Below are 22,176 nucleotides of genomic sequence, written 5' to 3' on the forward strand. Positions count from 1 at the left end.
AATCCCTGTTTCAATCTTGATTCGAGAATCCTAAAAATTTATCATCAACATTTCAGCCACAGGATAGGCCTCCCCCAATTATTTCCATATCGCCCGGTTGGTAGCGACCTGCATCCAGCGCCTTCCTGCAATCCTTTATGAATAATTTAAACTTACTAATAGTTAAAGTTTAATTACTTGAACAATTTATACGATAACCACCTGACCATAATATTATCTTTGTTGTTAATTTACTTTTGTTTGACTCAAGAACGCACCTTTACCCTGTCCGATACCCTTGGGCAATTCCAAAAGTTATAATTACCTTAGCGACACAGAAGTTATTGTGTATAACTTATGCATTATTGTAACTTATATCAGAATTTATGAAGTTCGCTCGTTCAATGGAATTTGATGAAGTTTATCGGTAGTAATGACGTAACATTTGCTTAATTAAATAGAATGAAGGCTTGTGACGTCGTTATTTGATATTGATAAGTTTGGTAGAGAACTGAAAAGGATTAAATAAATATCAAAATAAGTAAAAAGTTAAATAATATCTGAAATAGGGTAATTTTTTAGATAGACAAATAATTTTAATAATCAAAGTTACTAATGGTTGGTTAAAGTTCGACAAAATCCAATATTTTAATATTATACTGATAGAAACTTAACGTTTTAAAAACCTCTTTTGTTATTACTAAACCGCTGTGTAATAAAAGCGTTTTGCTAATAGTATTTAATCATTAGAGCTTGAACAAACTTTAACCATTAGTCGAGTTGACAGAGGACCAAAAAACTGGCTCTAAGCCATAATTTTTTATGGTCTCTTCTACTAAATTTGGCACAGTAGTGTTACATACAGTTTGTACTTTGTATGGACATCAGGCCTGTTACCTACATTTTTGTTGCTACAACGCCCTTAATACAACGGTATAAGTAGCCAGTTTAGGTTAATGTGGTCGCCTGTACAAGCGTTATTAATAATTAATGATTAAACGAACTTACCTGTACGTGAAGTTCAATCATAATTATACGAAGTGCTTCGTCCGAAGAGATTAGTATAACATAGATTATATAACACAATGTAGTTTCGCATAGTCACTCCACTTTTGCACTGTTGTTTAAAGAAAAAAATAAAAAATAAAACATTTTGAGGGTAAGCCTGAAAATGTTTTTCTCTCCTCTACCGCCGATATTTCCTATGGCGGGCTCACTCCACTGGCGTCATTTAGTTTAGAGCTAGATGAGTAGGTGTATGATATTTCCGTAGTCTTTAGGGATTATTTCTACCAAAGAAATAGATCATGGGTGGGAGGGTGATACATACTAATCTCTTCGGACGAAGCACTTCGTATAATTATGATTGAACTTCACGTACAGGTAAGTTCGTTTAATCATTAATTATACTCGTGCTTCGTCCTCGAGATTAGTATAACATAGATTATATAACACAATGTAGATGTTGAGAGATTAGGAAATATCATAGAACAATTGTTTGAACAATTAAATTTCAACTATTGTGTATCAATGTTTTATTAATCAATTACAAAAGAAATAAATAATCAATCACTTTTTGTATTCTTATTATAATTTAAACAAAATTAAATTCTAAATTTATTGTGAAATTACACAAGCTTTGACATTAATTTGCAGATGAACATATAGTTCTAGCCAGGACAGACAAGTCATCATTGGTATTAGCGATGGGTCTATTATAAAAACGGGCAAAGGTAGAGGAATTGCCGCTCCAGCCTGCGGTTTTAAATATCAGGTCTAAGCTGACACCCTGCTTGAACGCCTTGGATGTAGCGGCGTGCCGGGTGCTATGGGCAGAAAATACTGAAACGTCAATTCCACTATCTTTGAGCGTTGATTTTATCCATCGACTTATCGTTTGGGATGTTACACGATTATAGGGTTTTCTAACTCCAATAAACAGTTGCTCACTTTTGCGAAATTCTTTAGATTTCTCCATATAAGAATTCAAGGCGTTAGCGGGACATATTTCTGGTCTATCGGTGAAATATGGTAAGTATAAAACTGGTTGGGGACGGCCTAATTTTGAAGTTTTTATTAATTCGGGAATTTTTATTACGATTTGATCAGCAGAAACATTTATGTTAAGGATACTGATCTTAGAGAGGGTCTGTACCCGATGAGCTGTTACAATAGCGAGTAAGGTACTGCACTTTTTTGACAGTTGCTCAAAAGTCAACGTTTCATTGGGATACAGCGTTGCTAAATAGTCTAGGAGTAAGCTGGTGTCCCATGTTATATTATAGCGAGGTAGGGGTGGTCGTAACCTAAACACGCCTTTAAAGAATCGCATGAGTCGTTCATCCTGAGCTATCGGGCCTACTAGCAACGATATAGCGGATCTGTAGCAGTTTACTGTGCCGTACTGGCTACCGCTATTAAACACCTCGGCAAGGAACTCTATTATGACAGGAATAGACGGTTGAAACATGTCAATTTTGTTATTGGTGCAGTATGTGAACCATTTCTTGAAACAACCATCGTATTGTTTCATAGTGTTGTCGGACAAGGAGGCCAACGTTATGTCGATGGCTGATGCGGGTGTGTCTCTTCGCAATAACGCCGTCCGGACAATACTGCGCCCACCAGGGTAATGTTGAGGTTCCGGTTGCTGGAATGGGGAAACATGACATCACTTGGGCTGAATGTAATCACAGTAGATGAGACTAGGCGGCTAAACAGAGGGTACCATGGCTGAGATGGCCAGGCTGGCACAATCATGATGCCTTCTGCTTGTTCTGAAATAATTTTTCTTAGCGCCTTTAAAATTACTGCTACAGGGGGAAAGGCGTAGAAATAAAAATTCGACCAGTTTATCGTAAACGCATCTATCACGAATGCGTTAGGGTCTCGGTGCCATGAAGCATACTTAGCACATTTGTTATTTATACGGCTAGCAAAAAGGTCGATTTGTGGGTAACCAAACACCTTTGTAACGTGTCTAAAGCCGGTCTCAGACAATTCCCATTCCACGTCTGGATGAGAACGTCTCGATTCTTTGTCCGCGATGATATTTTCAGATGACTTAATATAAGATGCTGAGACGAGTATTCTACGAGACTCACACCACTGCCAAATTTGCTTAGTAACCTTATTAAGGTGAGGAAATTGAATCCCGCCCATGCGGTTTATGTAGCTTACTGCGGTGGTGTTATCTACTCTTACAAGTATACAGCAGTTACGGTAATCTTTTGCAAAAATTTTAATAGCAAAATAAGCTGCTAAGAGTTCGAGATGATTTATATGCAAGGTCATTTCGGCAGGAGACCACTGGCCGTTAGCTGTCTGCCCTTCACACACAGCCCCCCATCCCGTAGTTGAAGCGTCAGAAAAAAATTCCAGGACAAATTCATCGTTTCTGATTCTGTGTACAGAATCATCAATGGCGTTAACCCACCAAGCTAAGTCCCCTAATAGATTATCTGGGATGGTCATGATTCGGTCATAGTCATCGTTACCTAGCAGGTTAAGGTACTTGCACCTCTCTAATTCCTTTACGTACAACCACCCGTACTCTACAGCGGGACAGGCCGATACAAGAAGCCCTACCAGCTGCGCAAATTTCCTAATAGTGCAACGTTTCAAAAGTTGAAAAGACTGAAGTTCCTTTTTTATTCGGTCTCGTTTTACTGAAGGTAACCGTACATGCCACTCATGGGTATCTATCATATAGCCGAGGTACTTGCAACATTGAGAAGGAATCATGCTACTTTTTTGTTCATTAATAATAAAACCGAGAGCTCTTAATAATGCCTGAGTAACTTCAATATTTTCTTGACATTCATAGTAGGATGTACCTACTAAATATAGATCGTCTAAATAAATAGACGATAAGAAGCCACATGAGCGTAACAGTTTAATGACAGGTTTCATTATTTTTGTGAAAATAAAGGGAGCTGTACACAGTCCAAATGGAAGAACGTTGAATTCAAACATTTTACTGGTATTTGGGTCATCATTATACATTAAAATAAACCTCAGGTATTTTCTACAATCCGGGTGTATGTTAACCAAAAAATACGCATCTTTCAAATCTATAGTGGCAGTGAAGCAATCTTTACTTATAAGCTTAAGAGCAGTACGAAGATCCTCTAATTTAAAGTGTTGCGTGTCTATAAACTTGTTTAAGGCTTTTAGATTTAATATAAATCGCATATCGCCAGTCGGTTTTGGGATCAAAAATACACGTGACACAAACTGTCCAGGGACAGGTTCACACTCAGAAATTGTGCCTATAGACAATAACTGACTAATAGCATCATTATAATGGGCTCTTTCAGATTCCGTGTATATTTTTGTGACAGGAGAAGCAGACTGGTGTACAGGACTATTAAATTTTATAACGTAACCCTTTATCCACGATAATAACGTTTGGTCACGGGTGATGAGCGACCATTGGTCGTAAAAAAGGCTAAGTCTGCCAGCAAGGCGTACCGGTTGTTGTGAGGTGTGCGGCGCTGCTAGTGGCGGCGCGGCTGCCGGCTCCGCTGCGGCTGTGACGAGCTGCGCGACGAGCTGGCGGGCGGCCGGCTGCTCGCTGCTGCCGGCGGCTGGCGGCGACTGGGGCCCGCCGCCGCCGCCTTGCGGTTGCCGGACCCCGTCTTCCAGTTTAAAGTCTTCGAAGGATATTTTTGAGTGTTCGTTTTCTTAGGAACGTCCATTTTGAGGTCGGAGCTGGATTTTGTGACGGCCTTCGCCGTTTTTATAGTCTCGGGTAGATCTTCGCCGAACAATAACGTATCAATTTTGGCGTTCGTCAATTGTTCCTTAATATCTCTTTTTAGAGAGTACAAAGTGAAGTTTCTTCTTGATATAGATTCACTGTACTGGATGTCACACATGAGGCGCGCCGAATCCATGAGTCGTTTTAACAATTCATGATTTGTATGTTTTTCGGCGAGTTGATTCGATATCGCTTGACTTAGACACGAAATAGCGGCAGCGATCTCCGTCTGTCGAGCTTCAATCGCTTTATCGCGTCTCACAACGCTGTCTGGGACCGCCGCTTTTATCTCCGGGTTGAGCCGAGGAGCGGCTATCTTTGAACAATTCGCCGGGATAAGATATTTTTCGATCAGTAATTTCCGACCTTCCTTGTCCAAACCCGCAGTGGTTATATGATTAAACCGGTTGGCCAGGTCTTTGTTAATGTTAGCACCAAACTTTTGCACAGCGGTCGGGTCATCGCCCAAGATGTCCAGAATCTCAGGATCTAACGGCGGATCTGCTTGCTCCGTAGCCAGCACAGGTGGCGGCACGACGTCGGCAGTGGCGATGTGTGGCGTCCCTGGTGCAACAGGAGCAGCTTGGGCGGGCGGCGAGGCGGCGCAGGGCGGTTCTTGGGCGGCGGCAGTTTCTTGTGGCGTCGCAGGCGACGTGGGCTCTGTTGCATGTCGGTCTGAAATCCGACCAAAATCGGTTCGTTATTGGCGAAAAAGTCCCACAGACAATTCTGAGTAATAACGAACTTTTATGCGTCGAGACAATCCCACAGATTGCTCTGAGTGCATTTATTTACAGAGCCACAACCATACAATGAAAATATGCAGCGAAGTAGTCCCGCAGACTATTCTGATTGCATATATTTTGCGACATTTTACAACAGGGAAAATACAGCGAAGTAGTCCCGCAGACTATTCTGATTGCATACGTCCTGAAGTCGCGTAATAATTAACAGTGAACACTAACCGTAATGTTTTTCCGAAGGCGTTGAGTCCCGTGACGTCGAGCGCGCGCGGGGCCCGCTCCGGGTGCGCGATGAACTCGATGAGCTTGAGCGCGACGAGCTGGTCGACGAGGATGCACTGGATGGTAGCCGGCGGCGACGCGGCCGACGACAACGTTTAATTTCACTTTCCAATTTCTTCAATTTTTTTGATAAAAATTCGACGGTACTTTCACTACGTCGTTTCGGCATTTTGGTTTACGTGCGAAGTGGTCGAGCACTAAACTGCGAATGACGCCAGTGGAGTGAGCCCGCCATAGGAAATATCGGCGGTAGAGGAGAGAAAAACATTTTCAGGCTTACCCTCAAAATGTTTTATTTTTTATTTTTTTCTTTAAACAACAGTGCAAAAGTGGAGTGACTATGCGAAACTACATTGTGTTATATAATCTATGTTATACTAATCTCGAGGACGAAGCACGAGTATAATATTTAAATTGATTCAGTAAAGACAGTTGTCAAGATTACTTGAACGTTAATTAATTAAGCCAGTCGATAGTAATTTTACGGACCACTAATTTGCTTGAAGACTGGGGATATCGGCCACATCCAGGATATAACAGCCTGTTCAGTTAATTTAATATTTGAAGTGATCTTCAAACCATCGTTGATTTTTGACGGTGGGGTGCAAAGAGGATTGGGTGACAATTATTATTATATGTGTAGATTACCTACATGCTAGGCATGTGACCCATGAGGGAAATATAAGTCTCCTGTAAAATTAGAATCTATAAGGGTTCCGTCTTTTGCCATTTGGCTAAAGTTCGTGCTCCTGCAATTGTAATTAAAAGATCTGACATTGATAATGATGATGAAAAGTAATTAATACTTCTCTCTAGGATAAAATGATTTGACTGTTCTACTTAATCTATGAATCAATGTCGAAACCGAAACAAACTAATGACCTTCGTTAGAAATCCTTCAGATTACTCTTACTTAATTAAAAGCTTAGCAAAATTTATCTGTTCGAGTGAAAATTTACTTACATACTTAGGTACCTACTAATATTATAAATGCTAAAGTTTCCGAGAAAACTGCCCGTTTGTCGTTTTATCACGTTTTCTTTTATTTCTGTTAACTATAATTTTATGTATTTGGTAAAATTTAGGATACATCCACAAGGTGGACCGACGAGCTCATAAAAGTACCGGATGCAGGCCACTACCAACCGGGCGATGTAAAAGTCATTGGGGGAGGCCTATGTTCAGTAGTGGATATCCTGTGGCTGAAATGATGATGATGATGATGATGATGATGATGATGATGATGATGATAGGATACATATAGATCAAACAACGATGGATACCACAATTGCTATGTTTTTACTAAACCTTAACGAAAATACAGTCACTTTTCGCTTGTAATCTCTAACGTTTCTCGGAAAAGTAGCGTTTTTGCAAAAGCGTTGCGTTGTTGAGCAAACAACCCATTTATTTTTGAAACTGTATCGTCGGAAATTTCAGCCTTAAATTCTTCCTCCTACACAAGTGGACCTTAAAAAATGAAGATTATGATTGGAAATGAAAAATATTGACATCTAAATAATCATAAAAATAATTATTTTGTTTCTTGAAGTAAGATTTTCAAAATCAGTTCCAATGTGTCCTTTTTCAACTTCAGTGGTAATGTTCAAAGGAAGATTGATTATGATTACAAAAGAGTTTCAAAAAATATTCCTGTAAAACTTTGACCTCTACTACTAGAAGTGTACGATCGCTGTCCAACATCAAAGTAATATGATTGAAGGATTCCCGTAAAGGTGAGGATATATGACAGCATTACAATCGCAATTGTCTGCGCTAAAGTAAACTAGTTGTAATAACTAGACTCACAACATAAATACTCAATGGATATTACATTTAATTTAAATTAACAATACAAATGACACTAAGATATCTATTACTAAAATCAATAGAGTTATGTACCAGAATGAATATAAACATAGGTACAATTTTATTTTAAAAATCTGTAACATTTTACACTCATAATTCTACCATTTCAGCCATAGGACGTCCACTGCTGAACATAGCCCTTCCCCAATGATTTCCACAATGGCTGGTTGGTGGCGGCCTGCATCCTTGTTACCTTTGTTAGTCCACGTTGGTCGTCGGTCCACCTTGTGGGTGGGCGTCTTAAGACGCTTCGTTTTCCGGTATGTGGCCTCCACTCCAAATAAATTTAAGTGTACTAAAAAAATATTTTTCATTCTTTCTTTCCTAAATTCTTATGTATTTTAATCAACTGATCCTGCCGTAGTGGGAATACAAGTCGCTATTATAAATTCAGTACACGCTTCTTGGGAAAGCAACGGACCACCTCCAAAATGCCCATTAATATACTTTTCGGATTCATTTATGTATTATGCCGTTGGAATAAATCGTGTCTCAAGTAGTAACGACTATCATTTTGTAAGAAATTTGGTATTTAAAATTTTCAACTGTATAAAAAATGGCCATTGTTAAGATTTACCGACGAAGTTTGTCAACATGCAGACACTTGATTAATGACTTTGCACTAAATATTTTGTCAGAAAAGATTCTAGACACTCTTAACTCTATCTTAGATAAGGTACAAGAATAGAAGTAGGTACAGAAGTGGGCGGTTTATTCGTTATTTCCGGTTCATATTTGTAAAATTATCAGCCTTAATAGAAATCCATTTTGGGTATTAAATAAGTGCTCTACCCCTCATTCAGAAATAGCTGTGGGCAGTTTATGCCTAATTTCCAGAATAAGTTATCCAATGTTCCAAACTAAGTTTCTATAATGCCTTCATTACCTTACCATAAATATTTATCAAAAAACAAAAACCATCGAGAAATTGTGTGTGAGAAAGAAACCGTAAATCATTTTGATCTACTTTCATGGTTATTAATGAATAATACCAACCTATTTCTGTAAAGTGAGAATACCTCAAAGCTTTATTCTTAAGTTGAGCTTTTGCCGCAGCCATATCATTATCTCGGAATATTATTAAGTCAATAGACGAGGATAAACAGGTCCTTGAACTTTAGCCGCCGAACAGTCGGCATTAGGTCGTAAGGCTCCTCTTACACCCAAGTAGAGCTACGAAAACGCACTTGCCCTTACATTTTAAGGCTCCCAGTACAGCAAAATGGCCCTGAGAAAAGATTTATCTCGATATCGATGTAAATTCGTAGATTTCGGACGCAAATTGAATTCAGATTCAAGTATGATTGTATAATTTGAAGATTCTCGGAAAGATTCTGATCTTACGATCTCCTTTGTTCAGTTCTGGAAAGCTTAACTTGTTTGGATTAAACACCGTGTTAACATAATAATGATAATCCCTTGCCGATTTCAGACACAATAAGAGCCACTCGTTGGGGCGGCGATGCGACGCCGGAGCGGTGTCACGCGTCATCTACTTTATACTTATAATACATCTGTAGAGAGGTCAATTCTGTACATGAAATATATTTTCAAAATAACTATCAGGGGGTGATTAGTGATCGATACTGATGCCAAAAATGCAATCAGTAAAATTTTTGTCTGTCTGTCTGTCTGTATGTTCCTTATAGAAACAAAAACTCGACGGATTTTAACGAAACTTGGTACAATTATTCTTCATACTCCTGGGCACCCACGGGAACGGGAATTAGCTGGAAAATCCTTTTGTATGAAAAATCTAAACCGCTTAAGTTAGACGCTTGAAATTTGGCATGCAGGTACCTTAGTAAACTTAAAGCTTAGTTACAACAGGATATTGCAAAATTCCCACGGGAACGGGAGTTAGCGGGAAAAAACATTTGTATGAAAAATCTAAACCGCGTAAGATAGATGAAGGGGGTAAAACGGGATCCACGCGTACGATGTCGCAGGCGGCCGCTAGTCTTACATTAAAATATATGTGGCTGGCACACGAGCGGTGCGGCGCAGCTTCGCGTGATATGACGAAATCTTTGCGATACGACGCCGCAACGCATCGTGTGCTTTGGCTCTTATGCGCATTGGATGATAGCAAAGATGGCTGGAATGCTCAACTTTAAGCATATTGCATCTCCTACGAGCTATGAAGGAAGCAAGCAAACTAGTTATTAATGTTAACGCGTGCATTGATTGAGTTGTACCGACAGTTTATGACGTGATATTAAATATTAACATGCCCTATCTTTGAAGCGAAACGTTTAAATTTTCAACATGTTTCAGCAAAGCAAAAGTAAGTACTCTCTATAAACTTGTTTGAAACCAACACAGCGTACCCACTGCTCCATTTTAGTTTTTTTGTTTGAATATGGGACTATCAAGTAAGTAGGCAGGTATTTATTACATTTATCAATATCAGAATCTATCTGCAAGTAATAGAGGAAACAAATTACTACCAAATTCAATGTTCCATTTTGCTTTTCATAATAGATCCGAAAAATATCCCCCAAATGTATTACATCTGTGATTGGAGCTTATTCCATCACGACATTGTATACGATACGTCATTACAATCTTACGTTGAAACAAATACGGAAACATAAATAAAAGGAAACGTTATTACTTATCGCCGCTTACTTCATTCGGTAGAGAATAAAACATTTATCGAGAAATCTATTGATACTGGTACACCTCGTTACACATGGTATTGTCAATCTTGAGAAGGTAGATAAAATATTTAAGGTTCTCGGTATCCAAAATCCTAATACTAAGCTCCAATAGTTACACTTTTGTGAATTTTCAAAGCTACATTATGTTCTGTCATGAAACTTACTCTGTGTAGAATCCAAAGATTAATTTTAAATCAAAAGATTAAAACCTAAACAATTCTCTAGTGACTATGCCTTAACTGCTTCAAATATTGAAAATCAACCAATTACGGACTTAACTTTATGCTTGGGATTTAATCGAATTTGGACCCTTAGATTTCCAATCTATTTGGAGTTTCTGTAAAGAAAATATTTCCCTAAAATATTGCAAAATCACCTCCATTTCCAAAAAATATGGCCGATTAAATCAAAGTTGCCTTCACAGTCGTTAAAATGATGAGGGGAACGTTGCTTTCCCTCCAAAATCAATACAAAGTACCATTTTCAAAATGATACATCATTTGTAAAGGAGCCAGCTAAGTTATTGTGCCCATCCCCAAAATGGGGGTGTCGGCTTCACTTATCATGGCTTAACAAAGATTTATATGCTGGCTTGTTTTATTTTTGTTGCGCTTATGATATATCTTCGGCCAAACAATTCCGCTTTACGTTTTCTGTTCGGCCATTTGTTACGAACATGAAACATTACCTATTCAATTAATTATAAGGAAACAGCAGTATGCATGATGTTTTATGACTTAATTACAGATTTAATGCCCTTTGTACCTTGGCCCCTATCAGGCTGAGTCAATTTAATTTGGTATCATAGATGGATTACCAAGTACTTGCAAGTACCTATTACCCTCACAAATCTGAATGTTTAAATATTTGTAATCATAGCCCATTGTCCAGTATCAATTTTATTGACCATTGACAGATGACAATTTGTGAGTAACGCGCGAGTCTTTTCGTGAGTGTTTAAAAATATCCAGCGTTTTATGAAATTATAAAATATAATTTTCTACTTTTAAATTAAGTTTCTATTCACGTGTGAAATGTAATACAACTGTAAGCCTGTAAACAGCCATGTGGAAGCAAATAAACATAGTTTTACAAATAGAGATAAAAAGCTCGCAGCTTACATCAAAATGTTGTCTACGAGGGCGTCTTCCCATAACCGTATTGTAAGTATGTTGACACTGTTTCTTATCCTATAACGCGCTGAGAAGAGAAATATTCACGGGACTGGAGCTGCAAAATTATGTTTACTGGCGAGAGGCAGATATTAAAATAATAAAAAACGTAACATTGTTGTGAACTTGTGACAAAATATTTTTTACATTTTCACTCTTTTACACCCAAGTTCAGAAATTAGGTGTATCTAAATTATAAAACATCATTTGTTGGATACACAGTGCAGATATCTGCTATCCTGGACGGCATCTCATCTTGTTCTGCATAAAAAAAAATACGACAAATAAAACCTATAAACATTTTAAATCTTGCAAACCGGAAATGCTTACATTGTTTAAGAAGTGTAGGCAGGTAGGTAAATGTGATAAATAATTTTATTGTTAAGACATCGAGATCCTTTAAGAGAATGCAATCTCCAGCTTTGGGGGTTGATTGAACTTTGTATGAATTTATATAGTTAGTAACCTTAGCCTAACTTAACTTTAAACTTTTAGTCAAAAATATAAAATATTTTTTTACTAAATTCTGCACGTTTTTGCTGCCTCAGGCCAGCTAGACATATTTAGAGTTCTACAGCTCTGGCTGTCAGCAAAAATGATAAAACTGCGACAATATTTCTTTTTGAGAAAAATGCACTTTATGTACGAAAGTGGTCCCAACAATGTACGTTTTGGTTAACTCGGAATGCTTTGGGCGGTCCGAGAATGGAGGATGATATTACAGAATATTATCTCGGGGCTAAGTTTTGGACGGGTTTCGTATGCGAAACCGTACAATATTTAAGGTACTGGCTACAAGATGGACTAAATTTTACAAAATATACCATTACAGCCGGCCGGACAGTTCCAAAAATTATTCTAAAGGTTAAATTAATGAGAAGAAGACAAGGTCAGTTTTCGGATATTTTATGAAAGAACTATTTTGTGACGTCATTGTCTTCGAATCTTTGGATTGGCCGAATTATAATGCACATCATAAAATAAAATGTGAGTCATTATGTTCCTTCTAAACAAGATAATAGATATCATTAAATAGATGTATATCTAAATCATTGATGATTGCGATTTATTGGATTAGTTAGATCTCATTGTAGTATCTCACGTAAAATCAGACTGTAGCTGAATTTCAAACTGGAGTACGGTAACAGTAAACGCGATTCCAATCGTCCACAGGGGATTTAGGCAGATTTCTCATTGAGCGGCCGGTACGAATTTTTCAATTTTATAGTTTCCGGAAAAAAATAAATTGTAAAGAATTGATAAAAAAAACTACGTTTAAAAAAACCGACTTCAAAAACTAAGCCACCTGCAAAAAAAAGACCACTGAAAGGTATAAAAATAATTACGTTATTTATTAGGACAAATATAATATGATCCTGGAACCTGCAATTTTGCCACCCTACCTAACATTGAAACGTGACTGATCTGCAATCGCAAACCTGCGCATGAGTTGCATTGGTCATGTCTATGCTCTCGTGGCATTGGTAAACATAGAATAGCCAAATGGAAGAAGGAGTACCTGCTGAACTGTCATTTGCTGTTGTCCCGCCCAACGCGTGTCTACCCTTAAGTTGCAAAGATCCCGAGCCATGGACCGCGGGCGCGTGACTTGAAACCTTTACCCAATTCCTGTGGCCGCCTACATTAGTAGCTATTTAACAGTTGGCTGTCATGCGTTTACCTGTCATTTGCTATTGTCCCGTCCAACGTGTGTCCGCCCTTAAGTTGCAAAGTTGCCGAGGCGTGGACCGCGGGCGCGTGACTTGAAACCTTTAGTTAATTCCTGACGTGTACAGTCAAACTGTTCCGTTTCGTCCCCAATTACACTCGGCAGGATTTCGTTATTCAACTAGCTTTGGTTCTATCGGATTTTGGGTATTGATTTATGATGACAGCCGTAGTTTCACGTCTCAGCGAATCAGACCCGTATTTACTGGGTGGCGCAAAAGTACTGGCACTAAAGAAAATACTTTTTTTTTTATATGACATTTTCTGACATTTTGTTGTTGAAAATTGTGTAGTGAACAAATGTAAAATACACTGAAAATAAACATGGACCGTTTTACTCCCCAAGAACGTGGAATAATTGTGTCAATGTTCTTACGGACGCTTTTCCAGGCCGAGTTATCTCTCGTTTTGGCGATTTGCCTTGGCCTGCAAGATCACCCGATCTGACCAGTCCAGACTTCTTTCTTTGGGGTTTTTTGAAATTTCGGGTGTATGTGAACAAGCCACAGAGTCTCGCAGCTCTAAAAGAAAACATTCGTCAAGAAATAACGAACATATCGCAGGAAGTGTTACGGCAAGTTATGCAAAATGTCATAAATAGGGCTCAAATGTGTATCAACTCTGGAGGTCACCATTTAAAAGACATCATCTTTAAATCCTAATGGTACGAAATTTAATGGCACAAATATACATTTAAAAAAACCTAAATCTAGTTTTCTAATTTAGAAAAAATGTTATAGCTGAACCAAATAGGGTCTTTACTTTTGCGCCACCCAGTATAAGACAATGCTCAAAACTTATTCAGTTTGACTGTCTGTGATTCTATCTTGTGACTGGTCTAACTAATCCCACCAAAAACATTCTGTAAAAACTAGCCAAGTCTCGATGGAGCTGCTTGTTTATCTCTAAAAAGTAATGAAATCTAGACAAAGTCGTGCCAAGTCTATGGTTCTTTACTGCGATTTCTTTATTATTATAGTTAATGTTGTGTGACTTGGCCGTTGAAGGGTACAAAACCAGGTGCTCCATGACACCATTGCACCAATCTGTTGCCAGAACCGCCACCCATTGACGATGGAAAATTGCCACTTGGAAAACGTTGATTTAATAACCAGTCCAATTGTAGGCTTAAAGCTGCGTATTTCAATAATACTTATGCATGATTATTGATTATCTTAATAAAGATTGTTCAACGGCCAAGTCACACAACATTAACTATAATAATAAAGAAATCGCAGTAAAGAACCATAGACTTGGCACGACTTTGTCTAGATTTCATTACTTTTTAGAGATAAACAAGCAGCTCCATCGAGACTTGGCTAGTTTTTACAGAATGTTTTTGGTGGGATTTCACTTCTTTTTGTAGAATGTGGCATAATTAACGTCGTCGTCCTTTAATATTATCGACATTTTTTTACGATATTAAACACAGCGACCTTTAAAATGGACTACGAATCAGAATTGTTTTAATAATAACTTAACCTTAGCGAACCTCACGATATAAACGAAATCAACCAAATTCAAATTACACAACATTCAACTTAATCGACGGGGGCGTCTAGAAAGGAAAAAAAATCTGGACACCGCGGTGCAGAAAATCGACGCTCAAAGTGCGCCATCTAGCTGATCTAGCGGTGAGCGGTACAGGCGAACACCACGGTGCCGGTGTGGCGCTAGTACGAGTAGTATTGATTATGAATGTGGTGTTACTCCAGATCTTCGATTTTCCTAGTTTTTATAGTTTTCCCTTTATGTGGCCATTAAACCCTAACTCTGTACAAAATTTCAGCTCTCTGAGTTTATGGGAAGTACTAGTTCTATTTTGATGATCATCAGTGAGTGAGTGAGTGTCTTAAATGCAAAACTTTGCTTTCGCTTAACTTCGGAACTAAATGACCTACGGACTTGAAATTTTGGATTTTAAGTATGTGATTATAGCTTACTAGATGACGAAAATTTCTGCGTTCTGGTCTTATCCAGAGGTTTTCAAATAGGGGCCTGAAAATGCGGCGAAATGGTTCCAGTAAAGGATGGTACGGCAGTGTCTGCTTCGCGCTCGACTTGGCGGGGGCACTGCCGTGCCCCCAGATATTGAAGTTCAATCACTCAAAAACCTCAGTCTATACTTGAGATTTAATCGAGCGTTTTAAGCTTCATTCCGTGTCCATCATAATCATCTTAGGAGAAATGACAAAAAAAATAAAAAAATCAAAATTATCTTTATATTTGTTTAGACTAATTAAATTAGTACTTGCAAATCGTCAAATGCTCTTAAGGAGCCTTTACATGTCTCATTATTTTTTTGCCCTACCAGCGCTTCGAGACAAACATTTGGCAAGTGCTGAGAAGAAGCGCCGCAACAAACTCAGTCACCACTGTCTGCCGGTTTACACAAGACAAGACAGTCCGCAAGATTAATTTCATCAAACTTCAATCATCAACTAAATCTCGTTGTCTAGAATAACGAAGAGAAATCGAAACAATGTTAGAGCACAATTTGAGCGTAATTCACATTTTTACTAACAGCAACCTAACAAACACACATAAAAGACATTTTAGACGTAAAAATACTTAATTCAAAATGTTTTATACTTAAATGTCTTTTTTTCAAGAATATAGTAAGGATTTTCCACTGTAAACCTCTGCAGATAAGTAATACACGGGAAACAAGTCATTAAATTTCTGAGAACAACTCCGCTAGTCGCTACAGAGTGGATAGACGCTGAAAGTACTACGAGGAAAACGTATTTAACTACATAGGTTATATTAACTTCATAACATGGTGTACATGATAGAAAGTGGATTTAACTACATTGGTGAATCATCATAATCATGAACACATGCTATCATGAAGTATTCTAAAAAATGTCTTTATAGCACCTCTCGAATTTCTGCTTTGACTAAAAATCTTTTCCATTGAAAACCACACCCAAATTGAGATTGCCTTTTTCAAGATGAAACACTGTTAACAAAGGCTACTAGTAATACTGTTGCTGACAGAATAAAAAAATGTATGCGACACACCGTGAACAAGGACTGCAAAACGAACGCTAAAGTTATACTAAAGCGCTATGTCCCTCGTGTCCAATCACACAAAGTAGTCAACATCAAACTATACGAGTACATATTATTATACTGTAATTCTTTATACTAGCGGCCGCCCGCGACTTCGTTTTACCCCCTTAAGGGTTGAATTTAGAAAAATCCAGTCTTAATGAGCACCTACGTACGTTCTAAAATGAACCATCATGCAAAATTTGAGATTCCTAGCTCTTGTAGTTTCTGAGAGTTCGTGATGAGTGAGTGATTCAATCAGTGACCTGTCGTTTTTATAGATATAGATATAAGTGGATTCCAAAATAGCACTGTGATAGGTTAGGTAGGACCTCTTAGGGAGCTTCTATGTAGCTTGATGCTGTTACCAGAAGGTCCAGAACCTTCATGCAAATCATATAATTCTTCATCATAGCGCTCCTACATCAATCAACGTCATATTCCGCGAAGGCAAAGAGATTTGTAGATCCAAGGCTTTTAGTGCCGCTTACGGAATCCAAAGCAAGCTTGGAATGTCATTGCCATTGTAATTTCTGGGTAGATATAATTTGGAATCCTCAGATTTGAGTGAATGGGTTAGACAATGTATGTTGGTGATACAATATCACAACGAATTACTAACGAGCCGACTGCCAATTATGTTCGATAATTTCTCTACATGCAGAAAATAAACATACAAAACCTCCTCCTTTTTTGAAGTCGGTTAAAAATGGGAATTGCGCAGAATTATATTTTACTACATACTGTTAATACCTGCCTAGTGCCTGCCACTCAATGAGAAATAACTTTAAATATTGGTGATGCAAATATTTTATTCCGACAATATCAGATACGGTTTCCACGTACGTTTCCAGTTACCGCGTAAATCCTAAAAATAAACAAGCAATGTTAATTTTATTGATTTATTGTCTTCTTTTGTAGGCAACGGATAAAGCACATCAAATAAGACTTTCTGGAATCTTATGTAAAAGGATTAAGTACTAATTTAAGACTGATGTACTATCGATTGTATCTACCTACTTCATAAATAAGGATCATAAATCTAACATTGACAGTAACTTAAAAATAAGCTAAACATAAAAATTCCAGGTTATGTGAATTCAGCGCCTATGGATTTATAAACCATCAATCATAAATTCATATCAGATATTACCTATTCCGTAAAGTCATTTAGTACAATGAGATGACTGGCAGGACTAACTTGAAACCTAAGTTAGGGCCTGGGGATAGATTTCAGACTAATGCCTGTATGCATCAATCACAGTAGATACGTTACGATGTTAGTAATTACACAAAATTGATTGCTTAGTAGGGCAAGGATAGTATAATGTGCTCGTGTGATTATTTCACTGTTTAAAAAGTTATGTTTCTAAATAAATGTTTGTTCTTTCGTTTCAGCCAAATGACGTCCACTGCTGGGCAAAGTCCTTCCCAAGGATTTCTTCTACGACCGGTCGTGTGTCGCCCGCATCCAGTCAACTCCTGCGACCTTCACCAGCTCGTCGGTCCACCTAATGGGGGCCTGCCCACACTACGTCTTCAGGCCCGTGGTCGCGATTCGAGAACTTATCTGTCCCAACGGCCATCAGCCCATATGCCATTTGATTTTAGCAATTCTACGGGCTACGGCATCAGGTGATCCGTCTGCTCGTTTGCCTCCTGTCACATAAAAAAAAAATGTATGTATGTATAAATAAAGGTACATCACATACATACATACTTCTAAAACATAAGGATAGCACAATCAACATACGAGTATATTAGAAAATCTACATTCTATTTTTGTCTAAGATAAATACTCGTAACTATTTTATATTATCTGTGCTCGTAACTAAATGTTTAATTCAATAAGAAGGTTCTCATGAATAAATATTTTTAGGCTCAAAAATTGACATATCTTTATCAATATTTCTTAGCTTACGTAAGTAAAAAGAAAAACTGTATTTAGTTTTATCTTTCAAAGGATTTTTGTGTAAACATCATGAAGCTTTCTTGAACTAAAACTAGACTAAAACCATTCCAGACTAAAGCCAAAATATGAGATTATTTTTTGTAGTTTTATTCTGTCTGAACGCGAATTGTATGCAAAACTATAATTTTCTCCGAATGTCTTTGCAAATTACAAAAAAGGTCTGGCAATCTGGCAAAAGCATTAATTATGAGAAAAATTGGCTTCTATATTCGTACAATAACCCCATGGGTAATATAGGGACGTCCTTGTGATGAAGTTTCAGCTAATATAGTAAAAATAAAACGGCAAGTTCAAAATAATAATAAATATTACATGGGCAATTTTACACAGCCACATATTTTGGCGCCATCTAGTCCGAAATTATACTTTATAATATTTTTATCGAGCAATCGTCGATCCCACGACCTCTGTATAATAGTCTGTAGGTATGCATAATAATCATGTGGTCGTGATGTTTTCACGTCACTAGTCACTAGGTGGTCACTAGGTGGACCGACGATCTGGTGAAGGTCGCGGGAAGTACCTGGATGCAAGCGGCGCAGGACCGGTCTTTGTGGAAATCCTTGGGGGAGGCCTTTGTCCAGCAGTGGACGTCTTTCGGCTGAAACGACGACGACGACGTGATGTTTTACTATAAAAAATATGAAGTAATTATTGAAGAAAGCATAAGTTATTGAGTTGGATTACAAAGTATTATTTGAATTTATTCAATCTAACTAACTTTGAACTCTAACGCAGAACCGGTCGTTGTGGAACTCTTTTGGGGGAGGCCATTCAGCTGAAACGCACTAACAAAGAAAATCTAACTTGAAACCTTTACTTGCATAAATATTTATTTTAAAATTATCATCGTCTGGGACTTACACTTTTCTTTATCAACAGGATTTACTTTCACAGTGACTAGTTTGTTCTGTTTGGGCTTTGTAGTTCTGCGCAAATCGCACTTAGTTAATACTGTGCGGTCCGTAGTATCTTCACAGATAATCTCTCGGAGTAAATCTATTTTGAAGGTAAAGGTGACATTGGCTTGTTTGGTGTTGAAGGGCAAGGGTCAGTTCACACGATACTGTTGAGTTATTTTAATAATTATGAAACCCTTAAAAAGTGACTGAGTTTTTGCGCAACTTCTTCACAGCACTAGCACTAGCCTACCTTGTCATGCTGAGGCAGCGATATCGATAGGATTAAAATTAAATTTACATTTAGGGACATGTAAAATCGTTTTTATAAGCCTATTTGCAGAAAATATATTTTTTGTATTTTACTATCAAACAATAGACAAGTTAATTTATTAAAATAAATGTGCCTTTTACTGAATTCCATATTAATCACAATCCATTTCAGCCACAGAACGGCCACTGTTAAACGTAGGCCTCTCCCAATGATTTTCAGATAAGCCGGTTGGTAGCAGCCTGCATCCAGCGTCTTCCTACTACCTTTATGAGTTCATCTGTCCTTGTGAATTCGAAGTGTAAAATGATAAGCAAATTAGCGGGTCCTGGTGGAGGTTATCGCCACCGTGATCGTGTTAATATCTATTAGTGATGAGTGTACACTACCCTTTATTCCAAGCTCGTAAGATTGAAAGTTAAGGCTGATGGATAATAGCAATAGCCGAATTGAATTGATCACACAACCGAAATAAAAGGCGAGACTCACTGGTCTTTGTCAATGCTAATAAAAAACTTTTTCAGAACTAAATCGATTTGGAATGTAAATTCATCGATATTTCGGTTATGGATAAGGCATTGCAAACGCGAAAGTTCCACAAGAAGTCAATTTATTTTGAATCGGATGATCTTTGAAAGTTGAAACTCAAATGGAAATGAAAGAAAATTGAATGTACGAAGGAGCAAAGTTTCGATCGTATTGGAACTAAACTCCGTAGGGACGAATTAACAAACAACGGTATTTGATTTCTGGATATAAATAAACAGTATAATGGATTCGCCTAATTTGTAATCTGAGACTTGAGACCATTCGTATTGGACTTGGTAGACCTTTTTTCAGCGTTAACACATAAGTACGTCGTGAGTTGTAGGGGCTTATCCAAGTCCAAAACGCTAACTTGGGTTTGAGTTCTGCTAGTGACAAATATTTGTACCTATACAGTTCATGTTATTTTAGAAAATGAACAGTTTCTTATGATTACCTACATTTTATTGATGCTTGAGTTTGTTTTAGAAAATGAATAGTTCATATGATTACATTTTATTGATGTTTGAGTTTGTATTGAAATATATGATCGTTAAAACGCTAACAATATTTAAACATTGGCACATACACAACATATGTATTTATGAACTCTACTCTACCTAGTATAAAATATGTAAGGCAATAAACATGCTCTTAGATAAACATCGTATTTTCCAGTAGCTATTTACTCGCAATATACCTAAGTACTGAGTCTTCCAAGAACCTTTCATGTTTTCAACAAACATGTCTTCATAAGCCTTTCCTTATATAGCATTTAGCGAACGGTTCCAGGATACATTACTGTTGTACCTATACTTATTTGTTTTTGAAGTATTTTCAGCCATTTGTACTTAATATTCAAATCTTAGAAAATATTAGTAGCAAATAATATCTTGCCTCCATGAAGTACATACATGAATGTGCTAGACGCTGGATGCCAGCCGATTCCAACCGGCCTTTGGTGAAATTATTGGGGGAGGCCTATGTTCAGCAGTGGACGTCCTATGGCTGAAAATAATGATGATGATGTTGAGCGGTAGACGAGATTTATAAAAATTCAAAAACGAAAAACGTCTTGCTTAATTCAAAATCATTTTGAGATAAGTCATAAATAAAAATATACTGTTGCAGTAAAATTAAGTGGAGCCATTCGTTTCAGCCAAATGACGTCCACTGCTGGACAAAGGTCAAAGGATTTCTACAACGACCGGTCCTGCGCTGCCTGCATCCAGGTACTTCCCGTTCGTCGTTTCAGCCAAATGACGTCCACTGCTGGACAAAGGCCTCCCCCAAGGTTTTCCACAATGAACGGTCCTGCGCTGTCCAGGTACTTCCCGTTACTTACTAGTAATTCTACTCCACTTCATTTTATTGCAACTGTAATAGATGCTATTTTGTTAAAAAAAATTATACACTAAGGCTGGGTTGCACCATCTTATTTTAACTTTGACAAACATAAAAAATCTGTCAAACTCCATACAAAAACACCGGTTATCGTCATAGTTACAGTCAAAGCCTAAGGCTGAGTTGTACCACCTAACTTGGACCGTCTTTAACGATTTCCGGTGGGTTTTGTATGGACTTTGACAGATTTTTGATGTTTGTCGAAGTTAAAGTATGATGGTGCAACCCAGTCTTAGGCTGCGTCAAAATAAATCTGTCATACTCCATACAAAAAACACCGGTTATCGTTTTAGTTATGGTAAAAGTTAGGTGGTGAAACTCAGCCTTATTGTATAACACTGCAGCTCTAAAAAACTCTTGTACCAAATAACGAAAAACCCATTTACAACAACAAAGTATCACGTGCTGGTATCCAATACAGGCTAATACTATGACGAGGCTAGACGTAATATCCACGGCAGGAAAATGTGATCCAGCTCATACATTATGCATGCGCAGTGGCAATAGTAAATACAGGGGTTTGTACGTAGCTAGCGACATGCTTTGCGGGTGTCTGATTAGGCTGATCGCGGTTTATCTGGGGAAACATTTATAGAACAGATACCATGGTAACACAAAATCAAATTGCATATAGGTAGTGGGTAATTAAGGAATGGTTTCAACCAAAGGATGTCCACTGCTAGATAAAGGTTGCCTCCAAAGATTTCCACAATTACTGGTCTTGCGCTGCCCACATCCAGGTGCTTCCCGCGACCTTTACTAGATCGTCGGTCCACCGATCAGGAGACCTAGGGAAGGGCCTTATTTTGACCGTAACTTTAACGATAACCGGTATTTTTTGTACGGAGTTTGA

At 37.9% G+C, this 22,176-nt stretch overlaps 1 protein-coding gene across 1 annotated transcript; it reads right to left on the minus strand.

Annotated features, from left to right (window-relative positions):
- Positions 1 to 4,478: 4,478 nt before the first annotated feature.
- Positions 4,479 to 5,935, minus strand: LOC135076661 (uncharacterized). Its single transcript, XM_063971081.1, has 2 exons — positions 5,707 to 5,935; positions 4,479 to 5,416 (listed from the first exon to the last, which is right to left on the minus strand). The coding sequence occupies exons 1-2, from the start codon at positions 5,933 to 5,935 to the stop codon at positions 4,479 to 4,481; spliced, it is 1,167 nt and encodes a 388-aa protein (XP_063827151.1).
- Positions 5,936 to 22,176: the final 16,241 nt, after the last annotated feature.

Source organism: Ostrinia nubilalis, chromosome 12, assembly GCF_963855985.1.
Source record: "Ostrinia nubilalis chromosome 12, ilOstNubi1.1, whole genome shotgun sequence".
In the NCBI taxonomy this organism is placed as follows: Eukaryota; Metazoa; Arthropoda; class Insecta; order Lepidoptera; family Crambidae; genus Ostrinia; species Ostrinia nubilalis.